This window comes from Equus asinus, chromosome 5 (genome assembly GCF_041296235.1).
Source record: "Equus asinus isolate D_3611 breed Donkey chromosome 5, EquAss-T2T_v2, whole genome shotgun sequence".
In the NCBI taxonomy this organism is placed as follows: domain Eukaryota; kingdom Metazoa; phylum Chordata; class Mammalia; order Perissodactyla; family Equidae; genus Equus; species Equus asinus.
Genome location: NC_091794.1, coordinates 112,641,510 through 112,669,114, shown reverse-complemented (window position 1 = coordinate 112,669,114; position 27,605 = coordinate 112,641,510). Strand labels below are relative to the sequence as shown.

Below are 27,605 nucleotides of genomic sequence, written 5' to 3'. Positions count from 1 at the left end.
AGGGGACAAGAGGCTGCGGCTTCTGTCCCACTTCCAGGCTCCCCAGGACGGTAGGAATCTACTCAGACCTCCCCGTGAGTACGAGAGGTGTGGGCTTGTCCTGGGGCTCAGGCTGGGGTGGAGAATGGGCAGCAGCCTTGGACGTCCAGCACGGGGAGGATGGTGGGGAGACCGCTTCCTGCAGGGCCTGAGGGTGCACCCTGGGGGTGGTCTCATGGGGGACCACTCGTCTGTCCTGGGGGCTGGTGGCCTGGCCAGTCCCCTCCTGGGCCCCAGCTGGGAGTTTCCTTGGCCTAAATCCTCTGGCCAGCTGGGCTGGATGCAGGCTGGGATTAGGGCAGGGGATTGCGCAGGCGATGGGCAGTGCGGGCAGAGGCGCTGCGGCTCCCCCACCCCCAGACCCTGCGACGCTGCTTCTTCGGGGACCCCTCCGTGGCCTGGCGGGTGGGTGGGTTGGCCTGGGGGCCATCTGGGACAGCAGGTGATCGTTGGGCCAATGCCAGAGGTGTCTGGGAGCAGCCCTGCAGGGGCCTCAGGGGTCTCTGAGGGGGAGGAAGACGGAGAGAAGAGAAAGGGGCCCGTTGGAGCCCTGTGCTGCCTGTACTGCCTGACCTGCTGCTGAGGCAGAGCGGGGGCACCCGCCTTCTCTGGGCTCTGTGAGCCCACACCTGGCCGTCGGATCTGGGCATGTCCATTCCCTGGCCATCTACCCCCAGCCGGACGAAGGGAACGGTAGCCTGCCTGTTGGAAGCCCTCCTCTGGGTCGGAGGGAGTGTGGCCGCATCCCCGAGGTGGCAGCTTGGCTCACTAGGTAAGGGGGCAGGCCTGCCTGGCCATCAGGGGCCTCCGTGGCCAGAGCCCCGCCCAGCCATGGGGGCCGGAATGGGGTGGGGGTGCTCCTGGGGATGTGAACAGCCTGGGGGCTCCCACCCTACCCCTGTGCAACCCTGTAACCTCCCACACCCTTGGGTCTCCCTCTGGGGGTCGTGGTGCTCCAGCAGCCTCTTCTGGTCTGCCTGCCTCTCTGAACACCGCCTCGGGGCCTGGAGGCTGAACCTCAGACGGGCAGCAGGGAAGGTGAGGGTGCGTGAGTCAGGGGCAGGGAGGGGCTGGGGCCCTGGTGCACGTCCTTGCTGGGCGCTCAGACAGTTCCGAAGCTTTCACCAAGGGGTCCTGGCACTTTGAGGGGTGGCAGCACCTTCAGCCCAGGGCGGTGGGGCCGGCATGTGGGGCCAACACAACGGCCCTTGGATGCAGGCGGGGTGCACCTCTCTGCTGAGAGACGTGGGCATGGGGAGGACGAAGCCTGCCGGGTGGGGATGGGAATGTGGAGTGTCTGTCTTTGGGGGGCCAGCCCACAGGAGGCCCCATTCAGGGCTGTCTACCCAACCCGGTCTCTGGTTCAGCTGCCAGACGGGGCCTGGTCCAGGAATCCTGTTCTAGGCCTCTGGGGCCTGGCCCTGTCACCATCTCCTGCCTCACCCCTCCCACCTGTTACCTGCATCCCAGCAGCCCCACCTGTGCCCTCACCTCCCCTGTCCCCTGTGGAGCCCAGCCTCCCCGTGTGCCCTCCCCCGGCACATGCGCTCAGGGTCAGAGAATGGCTTCCTCCAAGAAGTCCTCACTGGCTGGTCCCCTTGGGCTGGCGCTGCCCATGGGCCTCCACAAACCACCTGAGGGTCCCTCACTGTCTGGACCGCGTGGGGTTTAATGACTTGGCACTTCAGTGGATGGCCCTTTTGGGTCCTGGGCTTTTTGTAAGCAGGTGTGAGGGGCCCAAGAGGGGCCAGGACTACGCTAGCCTGGACCTCTGGAGCCTGCAGCCTCCCCAACCCAGGGAGCTGCTGTCCTGGCCGGCACCCCCCTCCCCTGGGACCTGGAAGACATGTAAAAGCTGGAGACAGGTGGCCAGGTGGACAGAGGAGGGGAGGGGAGGACAGAGGGGGTGGGAAGAGGCAGGTGGACCCTGTGGAGGGAAGAGTTTGGGTTCTGGAGCTCAGATCTGGCCCTGCACCATCCCAGGTCTGCTCCCTAGCACTCGCAGAGTCTCCCTCCGTGGTCTCCAGGGGCAGATGTGCGTGGTGCCATCCTTATTGCTTGTAGGAGGGCTACTTTCCTGAAGATGCCACAGAAAGGGGGTGCAGGTGCTCCGGAGCAAGACCGTCTGCTCTCAGGAGTTGCCTATGGCTGGGCCAGCAGCCAAGCCAGATGTCGTCGGGGCTGCCGCCTGCCTGCTGCCCACTGGGGCCCACCCCATGCCTGGCACAGAGGCTTGCTGCACAGCAGCTCAGCCACCACGCACCTCTGTCTTCTCCTGTGTCATAGCCCTTGGGGCAGGTCATGGTGGCCGCTGGGTCTGGTCCAGGTGGTGGAGGCTGGGATGGGCAGGCAGCCAGATGGGAGCAGAGTTAGGGAGGAACAGGGTTCGGTCTGGGACCTTGCCTGGGCCTCAGGCTCCAGGACCACAAGGAGGGTGGCTGGGCAGAATCGGTTTGTTTCTCTGCGTGAACTCTGGCCCTTGAGCAGGGTCCCAGATTGAATGTGTGATCCAGGCCGGCACCTAGAGGTTGCAGGCAGCCCTGGGGGTCTGAGTTCAGCCCCCTGGTGGGTAAGCAGATGGTGGATGGGTGGTCTCTGCACCCCCTTGATCACGTGGAGGGGGGTGTGGGGCTGGGCTTCGGTGAGCGGTGGGGCTGCCGCAGCGCTCACCGGCGCCCTGTCTGTCTGTCTCTGTGTTGGTCATCCATCTGTGTGACGGGGTCTGTGGATGTCCAGTGGAGCGATGTATGAGTGCCATGCAGGCAGGGACGCAGATGGTGAAGCTCCGTGGCAGCTCCAAGGGTCTGGTCCGCTTCTACTTCCTGGACGAGCACCGCTCCTGCATCCGCTGGCGGCCCTCGCGCAAGAACGAGAAGGCCAAGAGTGAGTGGGGCAGCCTGGGGGAGGGGCCAGGGCCCCAGACCAGCACTCGGGGCGCAGGGACCCCTCCCAGAGCAGCCGCTGGACAGCGTGTGAGCTGCCAGACCCTGAGACCGGCAAGTCTCCAGGTGGCTCCAGGCATGCCGCATGGGCGCAGTCGGCCGTGGGGTTCTGCGGTAACCTCTGGGTGCAGGGTGGGGTGGGGGCAGGGCCCCATGCCCTTCAGGGCCCAGACTCTACCATGGCCTGGCAGAGCCCTCTGGGACTGAGTGGAGACTGAGTGGCCCCAGGGCCCGGTCCTGTGCTTGATGCTGGGATGGGCTGAGAGGCAAAGGACCTTCAGTCCCACTGGGGAGATAAGACCTGCTGCAGAGAGAGAGCACGCGGGCCATGCTGTGGGTAGGGCTTTTATGCCAAGGGTTGGCCCAGGCTGCCTGGGGCGTGAGCGGCTGACGTGGGGATGTGAAGGCTACAGGGATGCCTGGAGTGAGGAGGGTCCTGAGCTGGAAGCATTGTGCAGGGGACACATGGGATGGGATCGATCTCTGAGTGGGGCACTGCAGGGACTGGACTAGGGGTCCTGGGGGTCAAGAAGGGACACAGAGTCCTCATGGGCAGGGAGAGGGGTGCTACTACCCCTCCTCTGGTTTGCCCGCGGGAGAGACCCAGGTGTGCCAGAGCAGGTTGCCTCAGCCCTGTGGTTGCCAAGGGCACTGCCACTGCCACGGGGCTCAGGAGAGAGCCACGCTGCAGAGCTCCCTGGGAGGGCCTCCTGGAGGAGGGGGAGTGGAGCCCCTGTGCTGTCAGGAGTTCCTGCTCTGTGCCAGGCACTGTTCCCCATGCTGGGCATCCTGTGGGAACTTGGCTGACTAGAAGCTGGCCTTCGAGTGTGAGGTGGGCAACATCACCTTATGATAGGGCAACCACGTGCTGAGTGACAAGAAAAATACAGAAGCTGGTGATAGAGGAGAGTGGGTGGAAGGGGATCACAGAGGCCTCTCTGGAGAAGGGGTGATTGGGCAGAAACCTGCAGGCTAGGACTCGGGGAGACCCAGTTGGGTGTTTAGAGCTGACTGTGGCCCTGGAGGGGTCCCCAGGAGGGAGGGACACACCTGCATTCTCGCAGGGAGCTGGAGAAGGCAGGTGGGATAGGCCCCTAGGTGGGTGGGCTCTGCATGCCTGGGGGAGGTGGGGGGCAGAGGGTAGAGGAGCAAGGCCATCCCTCACTGCAGAGGATGGAGAAGCCCCACTGTTACTGCACTGGACGTGAGGCCTCCCAGAAGGGTGCAGAGCCTGGCACGTTGAGCAGCCCGAGGCAGTGCCGGTGGCATTGGGAGGCAGTGAGGACTGGTGTGAGTGCGGGTGGCGGGCCCCGGCTGTGCCGAGCCGAGGGTACCTGGCTCTCGGAGGGATGCTGGCCACCTGTGCCCTGAATGTCTGCGAGGGGGCCGTGCCATGTGCATGAGAACAGACCCTGAAGATGCCCTCGGAGCTCACTGACGCGTGGTAATTCAGCTTTTGCACGGAGGCTCCCCGGAGCCCTGGGTGCTGCGGTCAGTAATGAAATCCTTGATGGAGCCTGAGCCAGCGCTTGCTAGGCAGACCCCACTGCACCCTGGTCCCCCACCTGCTGGTGCCAGGGCTTATTACGGAGACGGCAATTACCTTCTCAGAATGGGGAGATGTGCTGGCCGGAGCCTGACAGGTGGAATTGGCTTGTCCAGGCTGCCTCACTCTGCAGCCTTGGCCAGATGCAGAGGCCAGAGCCCAGGGCTGCTAACTGGGGGAGGTGGCCCTCTCCCTCTTGGTGGGAGTGTGCCTTTCTTACACCCAGATGAAGGGGGCGGCAGGGTCAGGGTCAGAGCAGAGCGTGGAGGGGCGGGCTCCCCTCCCGAGCACACTTGGATTTTCCTTCTTCCACCCTGAGAGTCCCTTGAAACGCACCCCCACCCCCGCCTCAGATGGGAAGGGAACCCCGAAAGGGCACCGGCCTTGCTGCTCAGGGCTGAGTGGGGCAGCGTCCACCAGGGTGGAGCCGTTGCTGTGAGCCCCTCCAGGCTGTGGAGGGGGACACCTGGCCCTGGGGGGACTGTGACTGGTACACCCCCTACCCTGCCCCTGCCCGCAGTCTCCATCGACTCCATCCAGGAGGTGAGCGAGGGCCGGCAGTCAGAGATCTTCCAGCGATACCCTGATGGCAGCTTCGACCCCAACTGCTGCTTCAGCATCTACCACGGCAGCCACCGAGAGTCGCTGGACCTGGTCTCCCCCAGCAGTGACGAGGCGCGCATCTGGGTCACTGGCCTGCGCTACCTCATGGCTGGCATCAGTGACGAGGACAGCCTGGCCCGCCGCCAGCGCACTAGGGACCAATATCCTTGGGCTCGGGGGGCAGACCCCAGGGGTGGGTCCTTCCACTGTCCACCCTGGGTGGAGCTCCCCTGCCCCTGGCTGGGTGTTTGGGTAAGGAGAGGACGGCCGGGGCACTCGGGCTGGGGTCCCCCGACTCCTTCCTGCCCTGGGTGAGGGACAGGCCTGGGTGGCTCTGCTGGACCCACGTTGGCCCCTAACTCGACCCCAAAGTGGCTGAAGCAGACTTTCGCCGAGGCGGACAAGAACGGCGACGGCAGTCTGAGCCTGGGCGAGGTCCTGCAGCTGCTGCACAAGCTGAACGTGAGCCTGCCTCGGCACAGGGTGAAGCAGATGTTCAAGGTGAGGGTCGGGGCACGAGCCGGCAGGGACGGCACCCCTGGGCCTGTGCACGGGGTCTGCCAGATGCCTCCAGGTGCTGCCTCTTTGCAGCTGTGCCGATATCACTGCAGTAGCTCCCGGGGCCTCTCCAGGCAGGTGGACTGGGCATTTGAGGTGGGTGCCAGGTGAGAGAGGGCACCACCCAAAGGGGGCTTCCCCCTTTCCCACTCTTCCCCATGACTCCCCAGCCTTAATGGGGCCCTCTGGCCCTGGTGGGGTCCCTGGTAAGGTCCCGGGCACCGGCATACCCGTCTTTTGGGCAGCATCTCTGATTACCTACCCTGTGCGGCCTCCGGGCGGCCAGCCACCCTGGTGTTACAATTTATGAAAATGCATCCTTCAGCTGAGTGGTGGCCTTTATTGTCTGTAATTAGTTTTTCTCTTTCCAGAACCCCTGCTGGGCAGGGGAGAGGAACATGGTGTCAGCAGGTCCTGATTTGGGGCGGGGAGGGGTGAGCAGGCAAACCTGGCCCTTGGGCCTCATGGTCTTGCTGCAGCATGCAAAGAGGGTTCTGTGAGCTTGAACCAGGCTCCACACCCCAACACACACATGCACACACACACACACACACAGGTGACCGCTCCACCAGGCATGGCCCCGGGCAGCTCCCGCCTGTGTTTCATGATAGACGGGTGGTCGTGCTCGGCTGGAGCGAGTGGAACCAGCTGGCTCAGAGTGCTTGGGTCTGTGTGTGAATGAGGGGGCCAGCAGGATGCTCCCAGACTGCTGGCTGAGGACTGGGGGCCTCACAGGGCCCCTCCTGCAGGCCCCGGCGGGGCTGGGCCTGCCTGGGCAGCGAGGAGCTGGCAGACAGCTCAGGCCTGCGGATCAGCCCCCAACCTGCTCCCTGCCTGCCCGCCTCCAGGGGCAGCTCTGGGGTCATCTGGCCCTTCTGGAATGGTGAGCCTGTGCCAGGGGCCAGGCAATAGTCTGGTTTAGGGCATGGGGTCCAGATTGGTCTCCGAGGCAGGAGGAGAGATGAGCGCCCCTCATAGAATGGGGTGGGAGTGCCCGCAGGCTCCTGGGGCAGAAGGTCCCAACTCCTGCTTGAACAGGCTTCTTGCCAGGACCTTGGGGGAAGTCCATGCCCACCTGCCCCTCCTGTAAGGATGATGGGCCTCTCCCACAAGGGGCCCCCTGACAAGCCCTGTGACCAGCCCCAGATTACCTCAAGGAAGCCTTGGGCAGTGGGGAGAGACCCTGCAGCCTGAGGCCAAGGTGGGGCAGGCTCCAGGCTGGCTCTGGAGAGAAGTGAGCAGGGGGCTGTTGGCCTGGAGCTGTGGACCCCAGACCCTGGGGAGCTCAGACCCAAGCAGCCACTGTCCACGGTGTTTGGGCCAGCAGAGACGGCTCTGGGCCTTGAGCTCCTGGGCCTCCCTGCCCTGCACAGCTGCCCAGGGGAGGGCCGACCTCCAACCAGGCAGAGGAGCCCTGATAATTAGCATCAATTTGGTTGTGGAGAAATCTCAATATTATTTCCACCACCTGGAATTGTCTAATCAAGAGAGAGATATGTGTAGTGGGTAAAGAGTGGTTTGAACATAATTTCATTAAGTCTAAGATGACAGTGGAATGTAGGCCAGTCCCAGCGTGGCCCTTGGGCCTCATCGCCTAATAAGCACCCTGGGCCAATGCAGAGGCCTGGCTCAGCAGAGGGGTCCAGCGGGCGTGTGTTCAGCGGCAGCTGTTTCCATTTGTGGAAGGAAAAGCAGGTGCTCGACTGCCTTGGGAGGCGGCGCTGGGGCTGGGGCTGGGGGTCAGATCCATCCTTTGGGTCTCCTGAGAGCCCCGTCATCATAAAGTGTTGCATTCGGGTGGTGAGCAGGCAGCTACCTGGCCCTGGACTCCTGGTTATGGCACCCAGCACAGAGCCTGGTGGAGGCCAGATCACCCTGTGGGCTGGACACTTGACAGCTTGGGCATCTCTGCCCAGCTCCAGCCACACCCCCTGGGAGGGCTACCAGCCAGGCTTGGTCCCGAGGACCTTTTGACCTGCAACACATGCCCTGGCTCGGTCTGTCCAGCCAGCTCTCAGAAGCAGGGCTACCCTCTGAGACAGCACCAGACACACCAGGGTCACTTCATCTGGCACCTGCTGGGCCCGCATGCCAAGCTAGTCCCCTCCCAGCCTTGGCATGGGTGCTCGGGTCCTGGAGGGAGATGCTGGGGCCCTGCTGGGTGCCCATCTCAATGCCAAACCACAGTGCCCAGGGAAGGCAGCAGCCAGGAGTACTGTCAGGGCCCGGCCTTCCTGGGAGCCCTACTCTCCCTGGGGATGGGGATGTAGGAGAGGCTGTGGCCCCCTGGCTCACTGGTGATGCTTCTGGTTCAGAGGGGGCCTTAGGGACCTGGCACCCACCTCTAGCCACCCCAGATTGTGTGGCCATGTGAGAAACACTATCCAGGTGGCTGGTAGGTCTGGCTAGCGGTGCTATCCATGGTGCTGACCTGGTGTCTGTTCCTGTCAGCCCGTCACCTCCAAGCAGGTTGTGCTCACGTCACACTCCCACCCCACTGGACTAAAAACCTGTCTTGAGTACTCAGAATCTTGAGCATCACCTCCCACAGATCCTTTCTTGCCCAACCCCAGGGACCCCACGGCCTTGTAGCACCTCAGACTTCCTCTAGGCAGCCTGGCCTCCAGTCACTGGCTACCCTTGTCCTCTAGGTCTGTCCCCGGCGTTGGCCCTCAGCATCCCCAGGGTCTGACACCTCAGGAGATGCTCCCTGAGCCAGTGGACTCATGAAGGATTTCATGGGCTCATTGGGGTCATAGTGGCTTTGCCCCTGAGGGTTCCTGAGAGTGTTATGTGAACTGCTCTGTCTGCAAAGAAGGACAGTGGCCAAGACCAAGGTCCTCTCGTCTCTGCTGTGGAGTGGGAGCCAGGATGCTGCTGTACCTCCCGAGGCTCTTCTGAGAAATGGGCAGCGACTGTAATTACAGGCTCATAGCTCGGGGTGGGCATTAACTCCAGAGGGGGCTATCGACTGCAGTGTGGGGTATGCTTGACTCCATGTGTGGGGTATCAGCTCCCAGGGTGGAGTGTTGACTCCAGGGTGAGGTATCGGCTACCCGAGTCAGGTGTTGCCTCCCAGTGTGGGATATTGGCTCCCAGTTTGGAGTGTTGACTCACGGTGTGGGATGTTGTCTCCCAGGGTGGGGTGTTGTCTCCCAGGGAGGGGTGTTGACTCCTGGTGTGGGGTGTTAGCTCACAGGGTGGGGTGTTGACTCCCAGGGAAGGATGTTGAATCCAGGGTGAGGTGTTGGCTCCCAGGGTAGGGTGTTGACTCCCAAGAAGGGGTGTTGACTTCAAGGGTGGGGTGTTGGCTCCCGTGGTGGGGTGTTGACTCCCAGGGAGGGGTGTTGACTCCCAGAGTGGGGTGTTGACTCCAGGGTGGGGTGTTGGCTCCCAGGGTGGGGTATTGACTCCCAGAGAGTGGTATGGACTCCCATGGTGGGGTGTTGACTCCCAAGGAGGGGTGTTGACTCCCAGGGTGGAGTGTTGCCTCCAGGATGGGGTGTTGGCTACCAGGGTGGGGTGTTGACTCCCAGAGAGAGGTGTTGACTCCCAGGGAGGGGTATTGACTCCCATGGTGGAGTGTTGACTCCCAGGGAGGGGCGTTGACTCCCATGGTGGGGTGTTGACTCCCAGGCTGGGGTGTTGACTCCCAGAGAGGGATGTTGAATCCTAGGTTGGGCGTTGACTCTAGGGTGAGGTGTTGGCTCCAATGTGGGGTGTTGAATCCTAGGTTGGGCGTTGACTCCAGGGTGAGGTGTTGGGTCCAAAGTAGGGTGTTGGCTCCCAGGGTGGAGTATTGACTCCCAGGGTGGGATATTGACTCCCAGGGAGGGGTGTTGACTCCCAGTATAGGGTGTTGGCTCCAATGTGGGGTGTTGACTCCAGGGTGGGGTGTTGACTCCAGTGTAGAATGTTGGCTTCAGAGTGGGGTGTTGGCTCCTAGTTCAGGGTGTTGGCTCCAGTGTAGGGTGTTGACTCTCAGTGTGGGGTGACTATGCCAGGTTCAGCTGTAGGATGACCTTGAAAGGCTTGGACTAGGGGAAGGTTGGATTAGATCTGTGGTAAATAGTCACTCAGTGGCTTCTTGGTGGGAGAGTCAGAGGGGGAGCCCAGTGAAGATGCTGCCCGAGGGTCCTGGGGAGCAATCATGGACCATGACATGGGTAGTGGCATTGGAAGGAGGAGTATGGATTTGTGATTCATGGTTGACTGAGGCATGGGGGTGGGCCTGGAGGACCCCTCATGGATGTGGCTCAGGGTAGGATGTGGGGGGACCCAGAGGCCTGTGTTACAGGAAGCGGACACGGATGACCAGCAGGGGACACTGGGCTTTGAGGAGTTCTGTGCCTTCTATAAGATGATGTCCACCCGCCGGGACCTCTACCTGCTCATGCTGACCTACAGCAACCACAAGGACCATCTGGAAGTTGCTGACCTCCAGCGCTTCTTGGAGGTGGAGCAGAAGGTGAGGGCAACCTGGCAGGAGTGTCGGTCCTGGCCGATGTGGCCTTACTTCAGCTTCCCAGGGCATTTGAGCCTGTTCCCAGTATGGCTGAGAGCTTGGAGAAGGATGGGCCATGGCTTGCATTTGAGGTCCCCATACCTGCCTCCACTTAGTGGACCGGCTTCGGTTCCCGTCACGGGCCATGCCAGTATATTCCAGGGTGTGTCCCGTGAGGGCCGCATAGTGGGTGAAGAGGGTTTGCGCTTTCTCCTCTATGGGCCTTGGAGCAGCTCAGCCCTGACTGCAGACACCCAGAGCTTCCAGAGGGGAGCTCGCCCTTGACCATGGCACCAACTGCATCATGGGGTGTCTCCTGGGTCTAGGGTTCCATGGTGCACCCCTCCCACCTGTCCCAGCCATGTGAATCTGGCTGGCTCGTGCCCCCAGAGCTCTGGGCCCATTGCCACTTCCATTCACCCATATGTCAGCAGATGCCCAGATCCCTCTGGGTGCCAGTGGGGTACGCCTGCCTACTTCTCTCCACCACGGGCAGTCCTATTCATCCCAAGAGGCTGAGTGTTCCCTGGGCATGGTCTTGCTGGGGGCCCCAGCGTCCAGAGGCTCAGGGGTCTGGACCCCTGGTGTCCAGCCCAGACAGGGGCTGGGCGCTGCCTGCTCTGGTGGGCAGGAGGCTGGGAAGTCCATGGTAGGAGAGGGGAAGGCCAGCATCTCCCAAGGAGAGAGTGCCTCCATGGGGGGCTTAGACAGCATGTGGCCCCACCCTCAGGGTTGGCGGGAGGCAGCCATGAGGACCAGTTCCCAGGCCTGTACCATCCTGGGACCCTTGTGGATATGCTTTTGGGCAGAGAGTGGAGAGGGGCAGCCTCCGGGCTCCAGCATCCTTGCCCTTATGGGGCCAGACCCCCTGGCCTGGGGACAGCTCAGGGCCCTCTGTTCCACCCTGCGTTGTGTGCAGTTAGCTTCACAGTGATGGGCCACAGGCAGCCTCCCCTGAGCAGGGCTGCAGGCTGGGTGGTGACTGCAGGACCCAGGCTGGGTCTATGGGGTCTTTGCCCAGGATCTCCCACCTCTGCAGTCCTGGGTCCCATCTGCGCTCTGTCCCACAAGGCTGCCCCAAACCCAGGGTGTAACTTAGGGGCCTGCCCCTGGGCTGTGCTCCTGGGATCGCTCCCCAATGCTGTCACACAGTCTGCCAAGACTCTGTCCTTGTGACAGCCCATCTACCTCCTCTCCAATTCTGGGGTCTTGCTCAGGCCAGAGTGGCTAGAACCAGTATGGCTGGATCCCACTGCTCTGGGAGACTCACTCTCAGTCAGCCACTGTGAGCAGGATTGGAATGAGGCTGTGGGCCCTCTGTCCTCGCTGCTGGAATGCGTGGGGACAGAGGGCAGGAATGTGGCCTGGCTTGGGATGGGAAGAACTGACCCGTTACTCCCTGACCTTTGCCCCAAGCAAGTTCTTGAGAACTCTCCGTATAGTCTGGGGCCAAAGCCGTCCACCAGGCAGGCAACTTGAGCCCTAGCCTGGCCCTTGGACTCTGGGCCTCCCAAGATTCATAGCGGCTCTGGTCAGTGACCTCATTTGCCCCCTTTCCCCTCCCCCCTATGCCCACCTCCCACTGGTTCCTGGAAGACCCACTGGCAGGCCTGCCACCGGGGGCTCCTGGCCTGGGCTGCACTGGAGGGCCCTGGGAGGTCACTCAGCCTCCACCCCATGGGGCCGCCTTGGGCTCGGCTGTGGGACACAGCTTTCCTGCGAGGGACTTGGGTAGACAGAGCAGGAAGCAGGTGAAGAGGAGGCTCCCTTGACTCGGGCTCCTCCAAGGTGGGACGTGGGGCCTGTGCCTTCTCACATGTGGCCCTCGCTCCCTGCCAGCCTGTCCTGGTCCACAGCTCTGGGGACCCCTAACATGGCAGAGGGGGTGGCCCAGCTGATGAGACCAAAGGCCCCTCCCCTGCTTCCAGGATGCTCAATCAGAGCCAGCTCTTCCAAAGCCATGTGACCACCCTGTGGTCCACTGGCCACTGAGTGTCCCAAGTCACATGACATGGAGGGTGGCCAGTGAGCTCCTCAGCGGGAAAAGCACACTGCAGGGGCCAGGGCCTCACCCCTGCTGTGGTCAGCCCCACACGGCAACTGGAGATGGGCTGGGAGGTGGTGGCACTGGGGGTGGAGGACGAGCGGCTGCCAAGGCTAGCTCAGGCCAGCAATGGGCTAGCCTAGGCTTATGCCCCTGCTCTGGCCTAGATGACGGGTGTGACACTCGAGAGCTGCCAGGACATCATCGAGCAGTTTGAGCCCTGCCCAGAAAACAAGCGAAAAGGCGTGCTGGGCATTGACGGTGAGTGGGCACCCCTTGGTCCGGCTGTCCTTGGAGGCCGAGGGGATGCTGATGGGCAGCCTGTGAACCTGGATGGGTGTCCTGAGCAGGTTGCTCCACATTCCGCATGGTGTGCGGGGCGGGTGGTCCTGAGAGGAGCTCAGTGGTGGGGCCAGCACTCGGGGGCTGAGTCCCCACCCCATGCTCCCCCTGCAGGCTTCACCAACTACACGCGGAGCCCGGCTGGTGACATCTTCAACCCGGAGCACCACGGTGTGCACCAGGACATGACGCGGCCGCTCAGCCACTATTTCATCACCTCGTCCCACAACACCTACCTCGTGGGCGACCAGCTCATGTCCCAGTCGCGAGTGGACATGTACGCCTGGGTCCTGCAGGCCGGCTGCCGCTGCGTGGAGGGTGAGCGGTGGGGGCTCCGGGACCCTGCGCCCCCTCAGCCCATGGGGGGCGGCCTTGAGGAGCCCTGTGCGGTCTCTGCCCTCTGCCCAGGCCGGGGCTGGAGAAGGGCTCTCCTGGTGTTAATCACTGAGCAGGACGTCCTCCTTCTGGTGGAGTCTCTGGGCTGCAGGTCTCTGGGCTTTGGTGGCCAAGCCCTCGGAACTGACCGGGGCCAGCCTTTCCACAGTGGACTGCTGGGACGGGCCTGACGGGGAGCCCATTGTGCACCACGGCTACACTCTGACCTCCAAGATCCTCTTCAAAGACGTCATTGAAACCATCAACAAATACGCCTTCGTCAAGAATGAGTGAGTGGCCGGGACTCGGGGGCTGGCCCGGGGAGCGGTTGGGGCAGGGGCTCAAGGGGGTCCTCCTGCCTCTCTCCCACATTGTTTCTGGGGGACAGTGGTAGTAGTGGCTGAGGGGCTTGTTTCGGGGTCTCTCCTTGAGGATGAGGGGCGGGGAGGGAGTGGAGCCGCAGCTCTTGGGAGAGGGAACGCAGTGGGGACGGGAGCGACAGCATGACGGGCCGGGGCTGGAGAGGGCGTGTGTGCAAGCAGCCCTTGTCCACGTACGCTTGGTGGCAGCCCATAGTGGCAACCACCTGCAGCAGTGGCTCTGGCGGCAGTCACCCCCAAGAAGCCACTCTGTGTCCAGACTCAATTTGCTGTCACTCAGACTGTGGCTGCAGACGCCAGTGAGCAAAGTCCAATTTAGTTTCTGGAAATAGAAGCCCGCCTCCCCTCACTGTTAAGTTCCCTTCAAGTCTTGGCCGACGAGCCTCGCAGGCGAGGAAGCGGCTAATTGAACGAAGGAAGGGAGGAGAAACAAGATTGATTTAGGAAATAGAAGTAGCAGGGCCCTGGGGGGGGGGGGGGGTAGCTGGCCTGGGCTCAGTTTCCAGGCCCGGGAGGGAGTAGAAGTGAGGGAGGGGCCTCTGCAGGGCGGCCTGGCCTCTGGAATTGCAGGTGAGAGGCTGTCTCAGGGTGGTGGTCTGGGACACACAGGTCTCCTGTAGATGCCGAGGGGCCAGGGACCTGCTGGGGTCTCAGGACAGGCTTGCACGTCACATGACAGCATAATCTTCACAGGCACAGGGTTCTCCCCAGGCCCTGAGCTCCAGGCTTCAGTCCCTTGCAGGAGAAATGGGGGATGAATTCCTTTGTCTCGAGCCCTGCTTGCCCTCCACGCACCACGGGACTTGCCCCTCTCTTGCTCTGGTTCATGACCTCTAACTCTGGGTCACCCACATTTTCTAAAAGGATCACGTTGCCTTTTGGAAAAGATCCAAGTAAAATGTGCAAATAGTTAAAAAAAATAAATAAGCAACTGAAGAACTTAAATGAAAAGCCCCGTGCTGCACACAGGTGGTAACGCTGTCCCGCCAGACGGTGTGTGCCAGGGCTCTGTCTCCTTCTTTATGGGCCAATGTTGGACTCCAGGGCCGTCCACAGGATGGTGGCTCCCGTGTCTAGGTCAATGGGACTGTCTCTCGCACAGTGTACGCGTCACATCACATTGCATCTCAGTTTGGTCCACATCGTCTTTAAACCATGACCTGCTGGCTTGCTCGAATCTTTCCTTTTGTTTTCCTGGAGTTTCTAATCACCTTTGTTTTTTTTATTGGGAGAAATACATGCCCTCTTCACCCGTTCCTAAGATCTCCCAGTCCTTTCCCACCCTCTCAGTTGCTTTTCAAAGTCATTGGTGAGCCCCCTCCCAAACTGGCCGGCAGCTCCATCTATCCGAGGCTCCCGGTGAAGACCCCTCCTCATTCAGTGGTGCAGGTGACCTGGGGGTCCTACATAGGTGGGGTCTAGCCCTTCCCTGGCCTTGCCCTTCTCCCCCCACCTTGGGGCCACAGGTACCCAGTGATCCTGTCCATCGAGAACCACTGCAGTGTCATCCAGCAGAAGAAGATGGCCCAGTATCTGATCGACATCCTTGGGGACAAGCTGGACTTGTCCTCAGTGAGCAGCGAGGATGCCTCCATGCTGCCCTCTCCGCAGATGCTCAAGGGCAAGATTCTGGTGAAGGTGAGCCCCTGCCTGCCGTCCTGGGCCAGCATCGTGCTGGGCCTCTGACCTCTGACGTGGGACCAGGTAAGGGGCAGGGCCCTGCTCCAGACAGGCTGGGGCTCTGCACCAATTATGGCAGATTTGAGGAGTCAGGGCAGGCCCTGACACTGACATGGCCTCAGTCTCTGCATGGTGGCCACTCAATCTGTGGACCTCCACGTGCACAGCCAGGCATTTCTCTCCCAAGCTGCTGCAAGGAGGTGTTAGGTGGCCCCTGCCCCATGGCCTGAGACCCACAAGCTAGCTTGAGAACGGACCCTCCCTTTCCCGCTGGTCCTGCAGGCACTGGCCTCCCAGTACATCCTGCAGGGCCCCTCCGTGGTCTTCCTCCTCCCCCAGGGCAAGAAGCTCCCAGCCAACATCAGCGAGGATGCTGAGGAGGGTGAGGTGTCTGATGAGGACAGCGCCGACGAGATCGACGACGACTGCAAGCTTCTCAATGGGGATGTGAGTGGGGCTGTGGGGAGGGGGGTTCTCCTTGGGAGGGGGCGCTGCAGCCCTGAGGAGCAGGGGCATCGCTGTGCTGTAGGAGAGAGGGACATCAGGCAGGTGCCGAGGGTGGTTTGCAAAGCCACCAGGCTGCTGCGCACATGTTCAGCCTGGGGCCAGTGGGGCCCCCTCCCTGCTCCTCCACACAGGACACAAACCCTGAGTTCCCAGCTAGCGGCCTGTCACTTCTCCATTGCGGCAGCCCGCTTGGCTTGGGGCTGAGGGCTGCACGGGGAGGTTGAGGAGTCAAGAAGGGCCGGGTACCGCCGGGCTGGGGGCCTCTAATTCGCATCTTCTCTCCCCTGGGTACTGCTCCAAGCCGCTGCTGTGAGGCAGAGAAGGCATTATTTCTCCCCACATTATTTCTCCCTGCGGGGCCATCAGCTAGGAGAATAACGGTGCAGGAGCCTCCTGGCCATGCTGCTAATTGTTTTAGAAAGCCCCGAGGCAGCGGGGTTCCTTCTGCTTTGGGGCCAGTGCATAGCTCCATCGGCCCAAGGTGACCATAAACCCACGTTCTGTGATGTGTACCTTGCACCCACTCCAACCTGGGCCAGGGACTCCCAGACACCCAAGGCCCGGGCCCTGCCCTGGATGTGTCCAAAATCATTATGGCCACACTTGGGGCTGCCCAGGGCGGGGAGGGTACCTGAAGGCCACCCTGACCAGCCCCTGGCACCAGCCAGGCAGTCTGTCCCCGTCCCTGCCCATCCCTGTGAGGCGCATGGTGGCGGGTGGTGGGATCCCAGATCCTGAGCTGCTGAGTGTCTCTTGGAGCCCAGAGAGGCCTCCAGGTGTCCTGACCTCCTCCTCCAAGGCCCACTGGGCTGGGCGCCCGGTGAGCTGTCTGCTGGGTTCTCATGGGCAGCATCGTGCAGCTGAAGGAAGCAGGCATGGGAATCAGATGGGCCTGGGTTCAGGGCTGCTCATCACTCTTTGTGACCCTGGGGCAAATCGCATGCCTGCCGTGTGCCTCAGGAGCGGGCAGGTGGGCACGGGGACAAAGCCATGCCGTGGGAGTGAATGTGCGGCTGGTGCTGCGAGTGAGAGGCAGAGATGGGGCAGGGCTGGCCCTGGCTCCCAGCAGGCCTCTGGGCCCCACCCAAGACCCCAAGGGCTGCTGCCACTGCTGCCTCAGGACTGGGGACAGATGCCAAGTGGCCATCTGGGTCTTGCAGGCCTCCAGCAATCGGAAGCGCGTGGAAAACATTGCGAAGAGGAAACTGGATTCCCTAATCAAGGAGTCGAAGATTCGGGACTGTGAGGACCCGAACAACTTCACCGTGTCCACACTGGCCCCGACTGGGAAACTTGGGCACAAGGCAGCGGGCAAAAAGGTGAGAGCCCTGAGGCTAATGGGGTCAGCCTGGGGTCAGCCTAGGGTCAGGCGAGGGGCCCGGAGCATACCGTCTGTGCATGCCTGTGCACGTGTGTGCACACATAGACCTGAACCTGTGCACACATGAACCAGTGCACATGCACACACCTGCAAACATGAACCTCTGCACACATAAACCGGTGCACACACAAAGCTGTGCACACACGCACACCTGCACACATGAACCAGTGCACACATGTACACTTGCATACACAGAACATGTGCACACGTGCTCACCACTGCCTGCTGGCCCCACTGCCTGCTGGCGTGGCTCCACCCCGGGTGCTGGGCATTTTGATTCTCATTGTGAGGTGCCCGCAGCCTTCACTGTGTTGCAGGGCAGATAGCCAGGGGTGGGGGTGTCCCCGTTTGTGTGGCTGACAGCCACAGCCTGTCCCCTGAGACCTGTGGGCAGACCCCCAGCCCACCCCCTCCACTCTGTCTGCAGGCAGGAGAGGGCGGGTAGCCCCTCAGGGACCTGCAGCTCCTGGCAGATGGGGACTTGAGCATTGCCCTGGGGCTGGAGGCCAGGGCCCCCTTACTGAGGGCTCTTGTGAGGAACAGGGAGGGGCACACAGGGTTCAGAGCTGAGCCCCCCACAGCCTCATGGGGAAGCCCGGCTGAGCTCTGGGCAGTAACCCTGTGGAGAGAACGGGGTGGGGGCTGCCATGGCAGACGAGAAGCGTGTGGGGGTGGCCAGGCTTAGTCAGTGACGCTGACTGGTTGCGGTGCTTCCTGGAGAGGGGTCAGCAAACCTTGAAGGACAGTTGTATCAGCTGAGTGGCCTGAAGGCTGGAGGATCCCGTGGGGCTGTAGTGGGCTGGGCAGCTGGCCTCGGGGCCGGGTTGGGGGTGCCGTTGGCCCTGCAGACACAGTTTTGCAGGTGAACAGGGCTGGGCGGGTGGGTGGTGGGGACTGTGTCCTCTGTTTTTGGAGAGCCCTGCCCTGCCCATCACCCCGCACCACACTGGCTTTGCCACTGTCCGAGCTCTGGCAGAGGGTGGGAAGGTGGCTCCTCCCTGGCTGGGGTTGGCGGGGGCACCCCCAAGACAGTATTTTTAGATGTGTTTATGTCCCTCCCATGGGGAGCACAGTGCAGTTGGCAGCACCAGAAACTCAGGGGTCACTTTCCATGCAGGGGCTCCCACAGGCCCCTTGCTGACAGGTGGTCGGTTATTTTCGGTCCTGAGAGGTCTAGGCAGTGAGGACGTGGAGCCTCTGCAGCTCTGGCAGGCGGCAGGTGTGGCACTGGCCAGCCTGGCAGGGTTGCCGTGAAGTCCTTGCTTTCTCGTGGCCGGGCAGCACCTGGGACACACCCAGGGCACTCAGGAGGGCAGCCTGGCCCTGGGGACCTCGTGTCTAGTGGCCTTCTGCGTGAGGGGGAGCAGGCACTGAAGGAGGGCTTCCTGGAGGGGGAGGAGCTCTGCCTGAGCTGCCAGGCACTGGGGTTGGGGGGATCGGAGAATCCTGCTGGCACCAGCAGCACCAGGCCCTCCCCTGCTGGATGTGGGCATGGGGATGAGGGGCGCAGAGCCACAGAAATCTCTGAGGGGGGGTCCAGGCAGAGGAGGGAGCGTCTGGGCAGTGGGGTCAGGGACAGCCCCCTGATGTGCCTTTCTGCCCCCTCTGTGGAGGGCCTGAGGCTGTAACCCCCTTACCCTGGGCCCAGCAAGTTTCTCTGTGGGAGAGGGCAGGGGGCGTGCGGTGTGGCAGGAGTGGCTACCTGGAGGGGAAGAAGCGGATGGGCAAGGAAGGGCACCCTCACCTGCAGCGGTAGGTACAACTCCAGAGGGCGCTGGTGATGGCCAAGGTCAGGCCTGGTCCTCTGCGGAGGACCCAGCCCCCCAGCCCCCGGTGTGGCCGGGGCTGGAGCTTGGTCAGGCAGGGCCTGTGGGCGCCGCTCTGTACGAGCTGTGCCTGCTCCTCCTCCTGCCATCCAGGCCTCCTCCCACGTGGAGCCCCCTGCGGGCTCTGAGCTGTGTCCCGACGGCGGGAGGGGCCCACCGGGGGCCTCCACTGCCCACAGCCCCCCGAGGGTGGTTGGAGTTCCAGTCGGAGTGGTCTGCCTTGCCAAGCTCGGGGTGCACGGGGACATGCAGAGGGTGACAGTGGACTCTGGCCATGGCCACAGACACTTCAGGACCCTGGGCCAGTGTGCGCCTGCCTTGGTTGTGCCCAGTTTTATAGGCGCTTTTGTGCGGCGTTTCAGGCGATGTTTAAAGAGCTGTGAAGCGTGTTGGCCTCAACTAGCTCTGAGCTCCGTGAACACAGCTCCCAGCGCCTCTGCCAGCAGCCGCGGAATCTTTAATAAATTAGGAGGAAAGCAGCTGGTGTTGCTGAGGCCGGAGAGACAGAGAAACATCTCTAAAAGCACTTTGGGACTTAGACGGTCCTGAGCGCCAGGGTCACTGCGGATCTGCGATTCTCTGGCGGCCTGCCAACCGGATGTGCATGTGGAGGGTCAGCAGGCCACTCGGCTGCTCTGGGGGAGGGCAGACCCAGGCTGGAGGCAGGAGCCGGAGGGGTGCCCGTCCCGACTCCCCACGAGGGCAGAGGAGGGGAGCGGGGCGCAGATGTGGGCCAAGAGGCTCCTGGAGCCAGGAGCGGGCAGGGCCAGGGGAGTGGCTGGAGCTCGGGCAGCTGCCCAGAGCCTCCAGACATTACCAGGTGGGGTCTGCGGTCACTGCTCTGTCTCCCAGCATGTGAGCCGAGATGGTGTCCAGGTGGCTGAGACCGAGGGGCAGGCACCCTCAGCCCCATGGCGGTCGGATGCTCACAGTGGGTTCTTTGAGGCAGCTCTGGAGCATGGGATCCCCTCCCCTTTGCCCACGGGGCGGACGCTGATGGTCCACCATACCCCACCAGGCGGAGCGGGCCTGGAGTCCCCAGGTCGAGCTCTAGGCTGCCTCAGCCAGGCAACCAGAATCCATACCTGAAGGGCCTCGCCCGTCTCCTGGATGAGAGGCTGTCGGCCAGGCTGGGGCGTGGGTGGAGGAGGTGTGTCTGTGCAGGGGCATCCACAGGGGTGCACATGCAGAAGTGCACATGGGGCCGTATGCAGAGTGTGCAGGGGTGTGTGACACGTGTCTCCTCTGGGTGAAGCCCCTCTCTAACACGGACCCTCAGCCAAAGGTGCACGGCTGCAGCGTGCCTGACAGAAGCCAGCCCCGGTTCCAGACGGGAACGAGGCATGGGATGGGGGCCCTGCACAGGCTGAGCAGCAGGGCAGGTTCGGGGCGTCTGTGGAAGGGGCTAGGCGGTGAGTGGTGGCGGCTGCAGCGTGCTCAGGGACACAGGCTCAGACTCCCAGTGGCTCCCGGGCTGTGAGGGAGCCTCCGGGATGGATGAGAGGTTTGTGCCTCGGCCCCAGAGGACGGGCCTCGGTGCTGCCAGAATCAGGCCTGGGGGGGCCCTTGAGCAGGGGAGCCCCAGATGTGCGTCTTCTATAAATGGCTGCGAGGGAGGCTCAGCCCTGTGGCTTCGGGGGACCCCGGGGCTGGACAGCAAACAGCCGGCAGCTCTGGTGGTACTCGTCTAATTAGCCAGTCCCTTTGCTGCTGCAAGAAGCAGGCCAGGACACCAGAGCTGCAGGGCTCCTCGTAAAGGATTACATAAGCATGGCTGAGGAATGTTCCAGGTAGACAAACAGCATTTATAATGCAGTCACTGTCCCTGGGAAAAAACCCCTCAGAACTGGGAACTTAATGAGTTTAAAACAACACAGCCTGAGGAGGTGAGATGGGTGGGCGAGCGAACATTTCCGTCAGTGCCGCTGGCCGCTGGTCTCCGGCCTCTGCTCCAGGGCTGCGGCCTCTGTGCTCCAGGTGGGCTGGAGACTGTGCCTCCCACCACACCTGGGGCAGCAGCCGGCCTGGCCTGGCTCCCCGCCTCCTCCAGGCCCCGCTCAGTTCTCCCTCTTCCAGGAAGGCCTGGTATCCCCCTGCCTGGTTCGAGGCTGGGCTTACCCTGTCCCTTCTGTCTGTCCTTCCTCCAGGCTGAGGAGGACTTGGAGTCTGGAGAGGACGCCGGAACCAGCAGACGCAACAGCCGGCTCCTCATGAGCAGCTTCTCCAAGCGCAAGGTCCAGTGGGGCCCCTGGTGGGAGGGCCCTGCCTGAGCCCACCGTGCTCCTGCCACATGTGCCCCAGCTGTCCCTGTGCCAGCCAGGGTGAGGCGTCTCCTTGAGCCCCCAGGGCCCCTGGCCAGTCTCCCAGAACCCCCTGTCGAGTTCCTGGCTGCATCATCCTGCTGCAGGTGCTCGGGTCCGGGGCCCTGGTCAACGGCCCACACTGGCCAATGCCCTGAGCTCAGGTCCCCTGGGGCCAGGCCGAGCAGGGCCCTACAAAGGATGGGGCATCCCTGGCCGGGCAGTGTGGACGCCAGGAACCCAGAATGGCAGGCCCACCTTCTGCACCCTCCCGGCCTCTGCAGACGGCCTGGCCAGGCTTGGGACTCCATGGGTCCTGACTCTGCCCTCCTTCTGCACAGAAAAAGAGCAGCAAGCTGAAGACGGCGGCCAGCGTGGAGGAGGGGGACGAGGACCTGGACTCCTCAGGCAGCCAGGGCCGAGGGTCAGTGCCCTGCCTGCATCCATGGCCCTGGAAGAGACAATGGCAGCGGGCAGGGCTGAGGCTGTTGTCTTGACAACAGCGGGAATCAGATGCAGGCCTGGTGGCGGCTCAGGGACAGTGCAGTGGGGTGTGGACCCTGGAGTGGAGGGGCCGGACTGGCCAGCCCGGATCCTGTGCTGGTTTCCGTGGTGCCCGTCACGGTCTGAGAAGCTTTCTTTGGTGGGCTCAGTGCCTGCCCCCTCCCCCAGGGTCACCTCTCAGTGTGTCTGCTGCAAGTCCTGGACCCTCCTGGAACACGGGGGTGTAGCGGGTGTAGCGGACTCCTGATGGACGTTCTGCATGAATCAGTGATCCTGGCTGAGCCCTGGAGCCCACCTCTCGGACTGGGGCTCCCAGGCTGGCCTGAGTGGAGAGGGGTGCCAACTCCAGGGTCCTGACCCTGCCCCCCCTTCCCTGCAGGGCGACCCGGCAGAAGAAGACCATGAAGCTGTCACGGGCCCTCTCGGACCTGGTGAAGTACACCAAGTCCGTGGGCATCCACGACGTGGAGACGGAGGGTGAGGGGTGGCCGGGGCTGGGAGGCACCCAGGAGGGCCGGGCTCTGACCCCGGTGCCCCTGACGCAGGCCGGTCTGCGCCCGTAGTGGCGTCCAGCTGGCAGGTGTCGTCCTTCAGTGAGACCAAGGCCCAGCAGATCCTGCAGCAGAAGCCGGCGCAGTACCTGCGCTTCAACCAGCACCAGCTGTCCCGCATCTACCCCTCTTCCTACCGCGTCGACTCCAGCAACTACAACCCGCAGCCCTTCTGGAATGCCGGCTGCCAGATGGGTGGGTTCCCCGGAGCCGCGCGTCTGCTGGCCGGGATGATGAGGAGGGGGCGACCCAGTGCTCCGCAGCGGCCGTGCCTGGTTCTCTCGCCTGTGGCTTCTGAGAACCTCTGCCAGCTTCCCCAGGCTGGGCCTGGGGTCGGGTCCTTAGGAGCCCAGGGCCGGGTGGGAAGCAGATGCTGGTCCGCCTGTGAGCTCCTCAGTGTGCGTGGGGGGCCGGCTGCGTGGGCTCCGGGGGACGTTCCGCCAAGATGCATGGCCCCCGTTGTGCACAGCTGTGAGTCCAGGGCCAGCGCCGGGCTCCCGGGCAGCTGCGCAGGGTCAGCAGGCACTGACAGGCCCCCTCACGTCCTTCCTGCAGTCGCCCTGAACTACCAGTCGGAGGGGCGCATGCTGCAGCTGAACCGGGCCAAGTTCAGTGCCAACGGCAGCTGTGGCTACGTGCTCAAACCCCAGTGCATGTGCCAGGGTGAGGCCCCGGGGAACAAGTGACGCGGGCTGGGTTGCACTAGGATTGCAGGGGGCCATCTGCAGGTCACGCTGGGATGCAGTGAAAGACCCCTACTCTGCCACGAATCTGGAGGGGTGACTTAGGGAGCCCCTCCGCTCACCCTGGTCCCCCATGAGGGTCAGCGGCAGGGCCTGTCTGAGGAGACCCAGTGCTGCCCTCCCCACGCAGAGGCCCAAGGAGCTGGGGTCTGGGCTGGGGGGTCTCCGGGCGCTCCCTCCTCCCTTCCCAGACACCTCGGTCTTCTCCCCGACTCGCTGACAAGGACTGTGGCCTTCTTCCTGCTTTAACCCGAGTCCCTGCCCCTTGCTCCTGGCTTGCGCTGTGCACCTTGTATCTGCGCTCAGGCCCTCGAGTTGTCAGCCTGCGCAAGCCCCTGGCTGCCCTGCCGCTGCCTCCCCTCCCCTGACCCCACTGTGCTTCCAGGGGCCTAGGCAGGACCACCCCACCGTGCTCCCGGCACTGACCCCCCACCCAGAGGCGGCACGGCCTTGCAGTTGTGCTGAGCCCTCTGGGTTCACCTATGGGAGGGGATGAGCTGTGCCCACATCACAAGGTGGTCACCAAGGTGACCAGCATAGAGGCCTCCGCTGCCCCTTGGGCTGGAATGCCACACCTCCCCTTCCACCTCCTGGGCCTGGGGCTCCAGTCCAGTAATTGGGGGTGGGGCAGGGTGTACTGTGCAGCTGGTGCTCGTGCCGGTGAGGGTGGGGGGCCTTGCCCTGCCTGGCTCAGCCTTGTGCGCGGCCCCCTCAGGCATCTTCAACCCCAACTCCGAGGACCCCCTGCCTGGGCAGCTCAAGAAGCAGCTGGTGCTGCGGATCATCAGCGGGCAGCAGCTCCCCAAGCCACGAGACTCGATGCTGGGGGACCGGGGGGAGGTAGGAGTGGGGCCTGTGTGTGACGGGCGGGGCTGGAGCTGGCCTGGGCCCTGGTGCCACCCCTGCCCTCTGTGCCAGATCATCGACCCCTTCGTGGAGGTGGAAGTGATTGGGCTCCCCGTGGACTGCAACAAGGAGCAGACCCGTGTGGTGGACGACAATGGTGAGGCCACATGCCCCCACCTGGTGGCCTGTGCCCCAAGACCCCGTCATGCTCCCACACTGGCAATGTCAGCCTGACCAGGAAGGGAAGGGGGCCAGGGCCACCTCCTGTGACCCAGGTAACCCTCCAGGCTGCCCCCTTGGCTGGCAGCCCAGTGATGGCCACCCAGCCTCCAGGCGTTGCTCCCCTTGACTTGGCAGCCAGCCCAGGAGGAGGCACCAGGAGAGGGTGGTGGGCCTAGGTGGCCTCCATGCTGGAGCCCTGTGAGATTGGGCTGGGGTGGGAGGTGACACCTCCTCTTGGTGGCCTCCAGGATTCAACCCCATGTGGGAGGAAACCCTGGTGTTCACAGTGCACATGCCAGAGATCGCATTGGTGCGCTTCCTCGTCTGGGACCACGACCCCATCGGGCGTGACTTCATTGGCCAGAGGACACTGGCTTTCAGCAGCATGATGCCAGGTGGGCAGGGGACAGAGGGTAGAGTACTAGGACGGTGTCCTTTGTAGAGAGAAATGTCCCCCGTACAGGCCAGCATCCCCCATAGAGACCAGGGTCCCCCATAGAGACCAGCGTCTTCCACAGGCCAGCGTCCCTGTAGAGACCAGTGTCCCCCACAGGCCAGCATCCCCAATAGAGACCAGGGTCCCCCATAGAGACCAGCGTCTTCCACAGGCCAGCGTCCCTGTAGAGACCAGTGTCCCCCACAGGCCAGCATCCCCCATAGAGACCAGGGTCCCCCATAGAAACCAGCATCTTCCACAGGCCAGTGTCCCCCATAGAGACTAGGGTCCCCCATAGAGACCAGTGTCCCCCACAGGCCAGCTGAGGGCTCCAGGACAGGGTGGAGCTCAGCTTCCTCCTGCAAGGTAGCTTCTGCCACAGGTGGGCCTGGGGGACACAGAAGGAGCTGAGGAGGGCATGTGCAGCCACAGCTGCTTTGTGGATGAGGTAGGGGAGGGGAGCTCAGGCTGCAGAGCCCCCCAGCCCCCTGGAAGAGGCTGAGGTCCCTGCAGGGTGGAGCAATACCAGCAGGCTTCCTGGAGGAGGTGGAGTCCTCAGGAGCCGGCTCACTGGTTGTATTTAGGGCCTTGGGCCTTTAAGTAGAGTGTGGGGGCAGGGTGAGCCGTGACCCTGGCTATTTCAGGCTACCGGCACGTGTACCTGGAGGGGATGGAGGAGGCCTCCATCTTTGTCCACGTGGCTGTCAGTGACATCAGTGGTAAGGTGAGTGCCACTTGCAGGGCACCTGCCGTCAGGAAGGGGCGTGCCAGCCCCACTCCCAGCCCCGCCCCAGCACTGACCCCTGGGCCAGCTCCTGACCCCAGGGCCCTGGGGCCTAGTGGTCACCTCACTGGGCCTGTGTCTGCACCTGCGCCCCAGCACTTCTGGCCCGCTGCAGGATGGGGTCTTGCTCTACTGTCCCAGCCTGCAGAGCCCAGGGCCCAGGCAGGCAGGCCCACGGCGGTCAGTCAGGCACACACGGGGGGCCTGCGAGGTCCCAGCACTAACCATCTCTCTCCTGCCACGCTCTACGGGCCTGAGGTGCGGGCCGGATACAGCTCTCCGCCTCCCGTCTGTCTGTCTGTTGTGTCTGCCTGTCTCCGCGGGCTCCGCGCCCCCGCCGTCCATGTCTCACAGTCTTCACTCTGTCTCTTTGGTCTTGCAGTGTCTTCTCTGTGTCCAAAGTCTACTTTTAGAAGCACAGCCCTGTTAGGGGCTCGAAGGTACCCCAGCGCGGGGCGGTACTGCCCGCCCCACCTGCATGCTCAGGCTGCCCCGTTAGCGTCCGTGAATCCCGGTAGCATTTTGGAGACTGTCAGCTCATGTGACATGGGTGGTGATGGGGCTCCTGGGTCCCTCGGGCCATCCTCAGCCACAGAGCAGCATTTACGAAGCAGATCCAGGACTTCACCAGCTGCCCGGGCCCGGCCCCCCGCAGGGTCCGGTCCTCTAGCTGAGAGCTCCCAGGGCCCTGGCCCCCTGCCTGCCCTCCCTCCCTCCCTCCCTCCTCACCCCGCCCCCCATGTATTCCTCTGACTCTGTCTGTGCCCACAGATGTCGAGGGTCGGGGGTGGGGAGGTCCCAGTGACCAGGAGCTCCGAGCTTGAATCCTGGACCTTCTTCTAAATGACTTTCCAGCCAATTGGACCAAATTGTTCTGGATTTGGGGTCTTGAATCAGGAAGCTGATTCAAGTGCTGGCCACTTTAATGCCTCTGCCCGGAAGTGCCCCAGTGCCATTGGGGAGCAGTGGCTGTTATCAGGGTCTCTGCATGTGAGGACCTCTCTGGCCTCCGAACACTGAAGATGCAGCTGCCGGCCTCTCCAGCATTGACCCAGGCACTTGCCAGCCAGTCCCGGGGACCCCAGCTGCCCTCCTCAGACAGGGAGGCTGCAGGGAGAGGTCCTATAGGACAGCCCTGGGCCAGCCGGGGTTCGGGGGCGCTGCACTGGCGTGGGCCCTGCCCTTGGTGCCATTGAGCAGAGAGCACGGCAAGGCTGGGAATGGTTGCCTGGCAGGAGTCTGGGAAGGCTTCCTGGGAGAGGCAGCGCCTCCAGGGCAGCGGGCTGGGCAGGGGCATGGGAGAGCAGCCCGCTGGCCTGCGCCTGGCTGTGCTTGCTTCCTCGGCCTGCAGCGCCTGAAGGCGGGGCCCACGTGAGCCGGTTGTGCCTGTTCCCATCTGGTTCTCACTCCATCTTTCTTTCCACACCAGCACCACCCTGCGGGCCCTCTAGCTGAGAGCCAGGTGCCGTGGGGCCTGTGAGGGGTACAGGGTGTGGTGGGTGCAGGGTCCAGGGTTTGAAGTCTCTGCTTGGGAGAACCTGGTGGGGGCCTCCTCCCCCCGCTCTCACTGGGCCCACTTGCCCTGAGACCTGCAGACCCTCTGCCAGCGCCGACTCACTCCACCCCAGTGCAGGCAGGGCGCATTCCTAGCCTGTGCCGAGGCCATAGCAGACTGTCGCTATCCCTGGTAGAGGTGCCCTGGACCCTGAGTGGCCCAAGCCAGACATGCCTGCCAGTGCCCTCGACAAGCTGCTCCCTTGGGCTGCAGCAGGCTCAGCCAGGCCGCCACCTGCCGGAGCGCGGTTGGATGGGGCTGAGTGGCCCCCATCCCTCTGGCCTGGCCGCCAGCTATGTGGGCTCCTTCTCTTGCAGGTCAAGCAGGCTCTGGGCTTAAAAGGCCTGTTCCTCCGAGGCCCAAAGCCCGGCTCCCTGGACAGTCATGCTGCTGGACGGCCTCTGCCCCGGCCCTCCGTTAGCCAGCGGCTCCTGCGGCGCACGGCCAGCGCCCCGACCAAGAGCCAGAAGCCCACCCATAAGGCCTTCCCGGAGCTGGTCCTGGGCACACAGGACATGGGCTCCGAGGGGGAGGCACGCGACGTGGCGCCCCCCAGCCCTGGCCCCGCTCCGGAGGCCCTGGCTGGGGAGGAGCCCGGCAGCCGCACCCTCCGAGGTAAGGCACCGGCAGAGAAGAGGCCGGCGCAGGGGCAGCCCCTGCGTGCCCCCGAGGGCCCCGGGCCTGCTGGGATGGCCGCCACCTGCATGAAGTGTGTGGTGGGCTCCTGTGCCGGTGAGGATGCCGAGGCCTTGCGGATGGGGCGGCCTCCCAGCCCAGGGCCTGCGGGCGGGCACGCGGCCATCAGCCAACAGCCCCGCGCCCGGGCGGACTCGCTGGGGGCCCCCCACACTGCCGTGGGGAGAAGCAGAGGGGCCCCCAGGGGCCCCAGGGCCCAGCGGCAGGGTCTGGGCGGCAGCGGCTCCGTGTCCTCGGACTC

The 27,605-nt window shown here is 63.4% G+C and overlaps 1 protein-coding gene across 1 annotated transcript in view; it reads left to right on the top strand.

Annotated features, from left to right (window-relative positions):
* The window catches only part of PLCH2 (phospholipase C eta 2), a 58,912-nt gene that overhangs the window by 28,314 nt on the left and 2,993 nt on the right, over window positions 1–27,605 (top strand). The window contains exons 2-21 of the mRNA XM_070511295.1: window positions 2,776–2,922; window positions 5,048–5,291; window positions 5,502–5,631; window positions 9,986–10,156; window positions 12,404–12,497; window positions 12,693–12,896; window positions 13,123–13,243; window positions 14,800–14,971; window positions 15,353–15,460; window positions 16,681–16,839; window positions 20,875–20,961; window positions 21,369–21,451; window positions 21,911–22,008; window positions 22,095–22,277; window positions 22,638–22,745; window positions 23,541–23,665; window positions 23,744–23,828; window positions 24,142–24,288; window positions 24,974–25,053; window positions 26,986–27,283. Of these exons, the coding sequence (XP_070367396.1) occupies window positions 2,776–2,922; window positions 5,048–5,291; window positions 5,502–5,631; window positions 9,986–10,156; window positions 12,404–12,497; window positions 12,693–12,896; window positions 13,123–13,243; window positions 14,800–14,971; window positions 15,353–15,460; window positions 16,681–16,839; window positions 20,875–20,961; window positions 21,369–21,451; window positions 21,911–22,008; window positions 22,095–22,277; window positions 22,638–22,745; window positions 23,541–23,665; window positions 23,744–23,828; window positions 24,142–24,288; window positions 24,974–25,053; window positions 26,986–27,283 (2,844 nt within the window). The remainder of the gene's footprint in view (window positions 1–2,775; window positions 2,923–5,047; window positions 5,292–5,501; window positions 5,632–9,985; window positions 10,157–12,403; window positions 12,498–12,692; window positions 12,897–13,122; window positions 13,244–14,799; window positions 14,972–15,352; window positions 15,461–16,680; window positions 16,840–20,874; window positions 20,962–21,368; window positions 21,452–21,910; window positions 22,009–22,094; window positions 22,278–22,637; window positions 22,746–23,540; window positions 23,666–23,743; window positions 23,829–24,141; window positions 24,289–24,973; window positions 25,054–26,985; window positions 27,284–27,605) is intronic.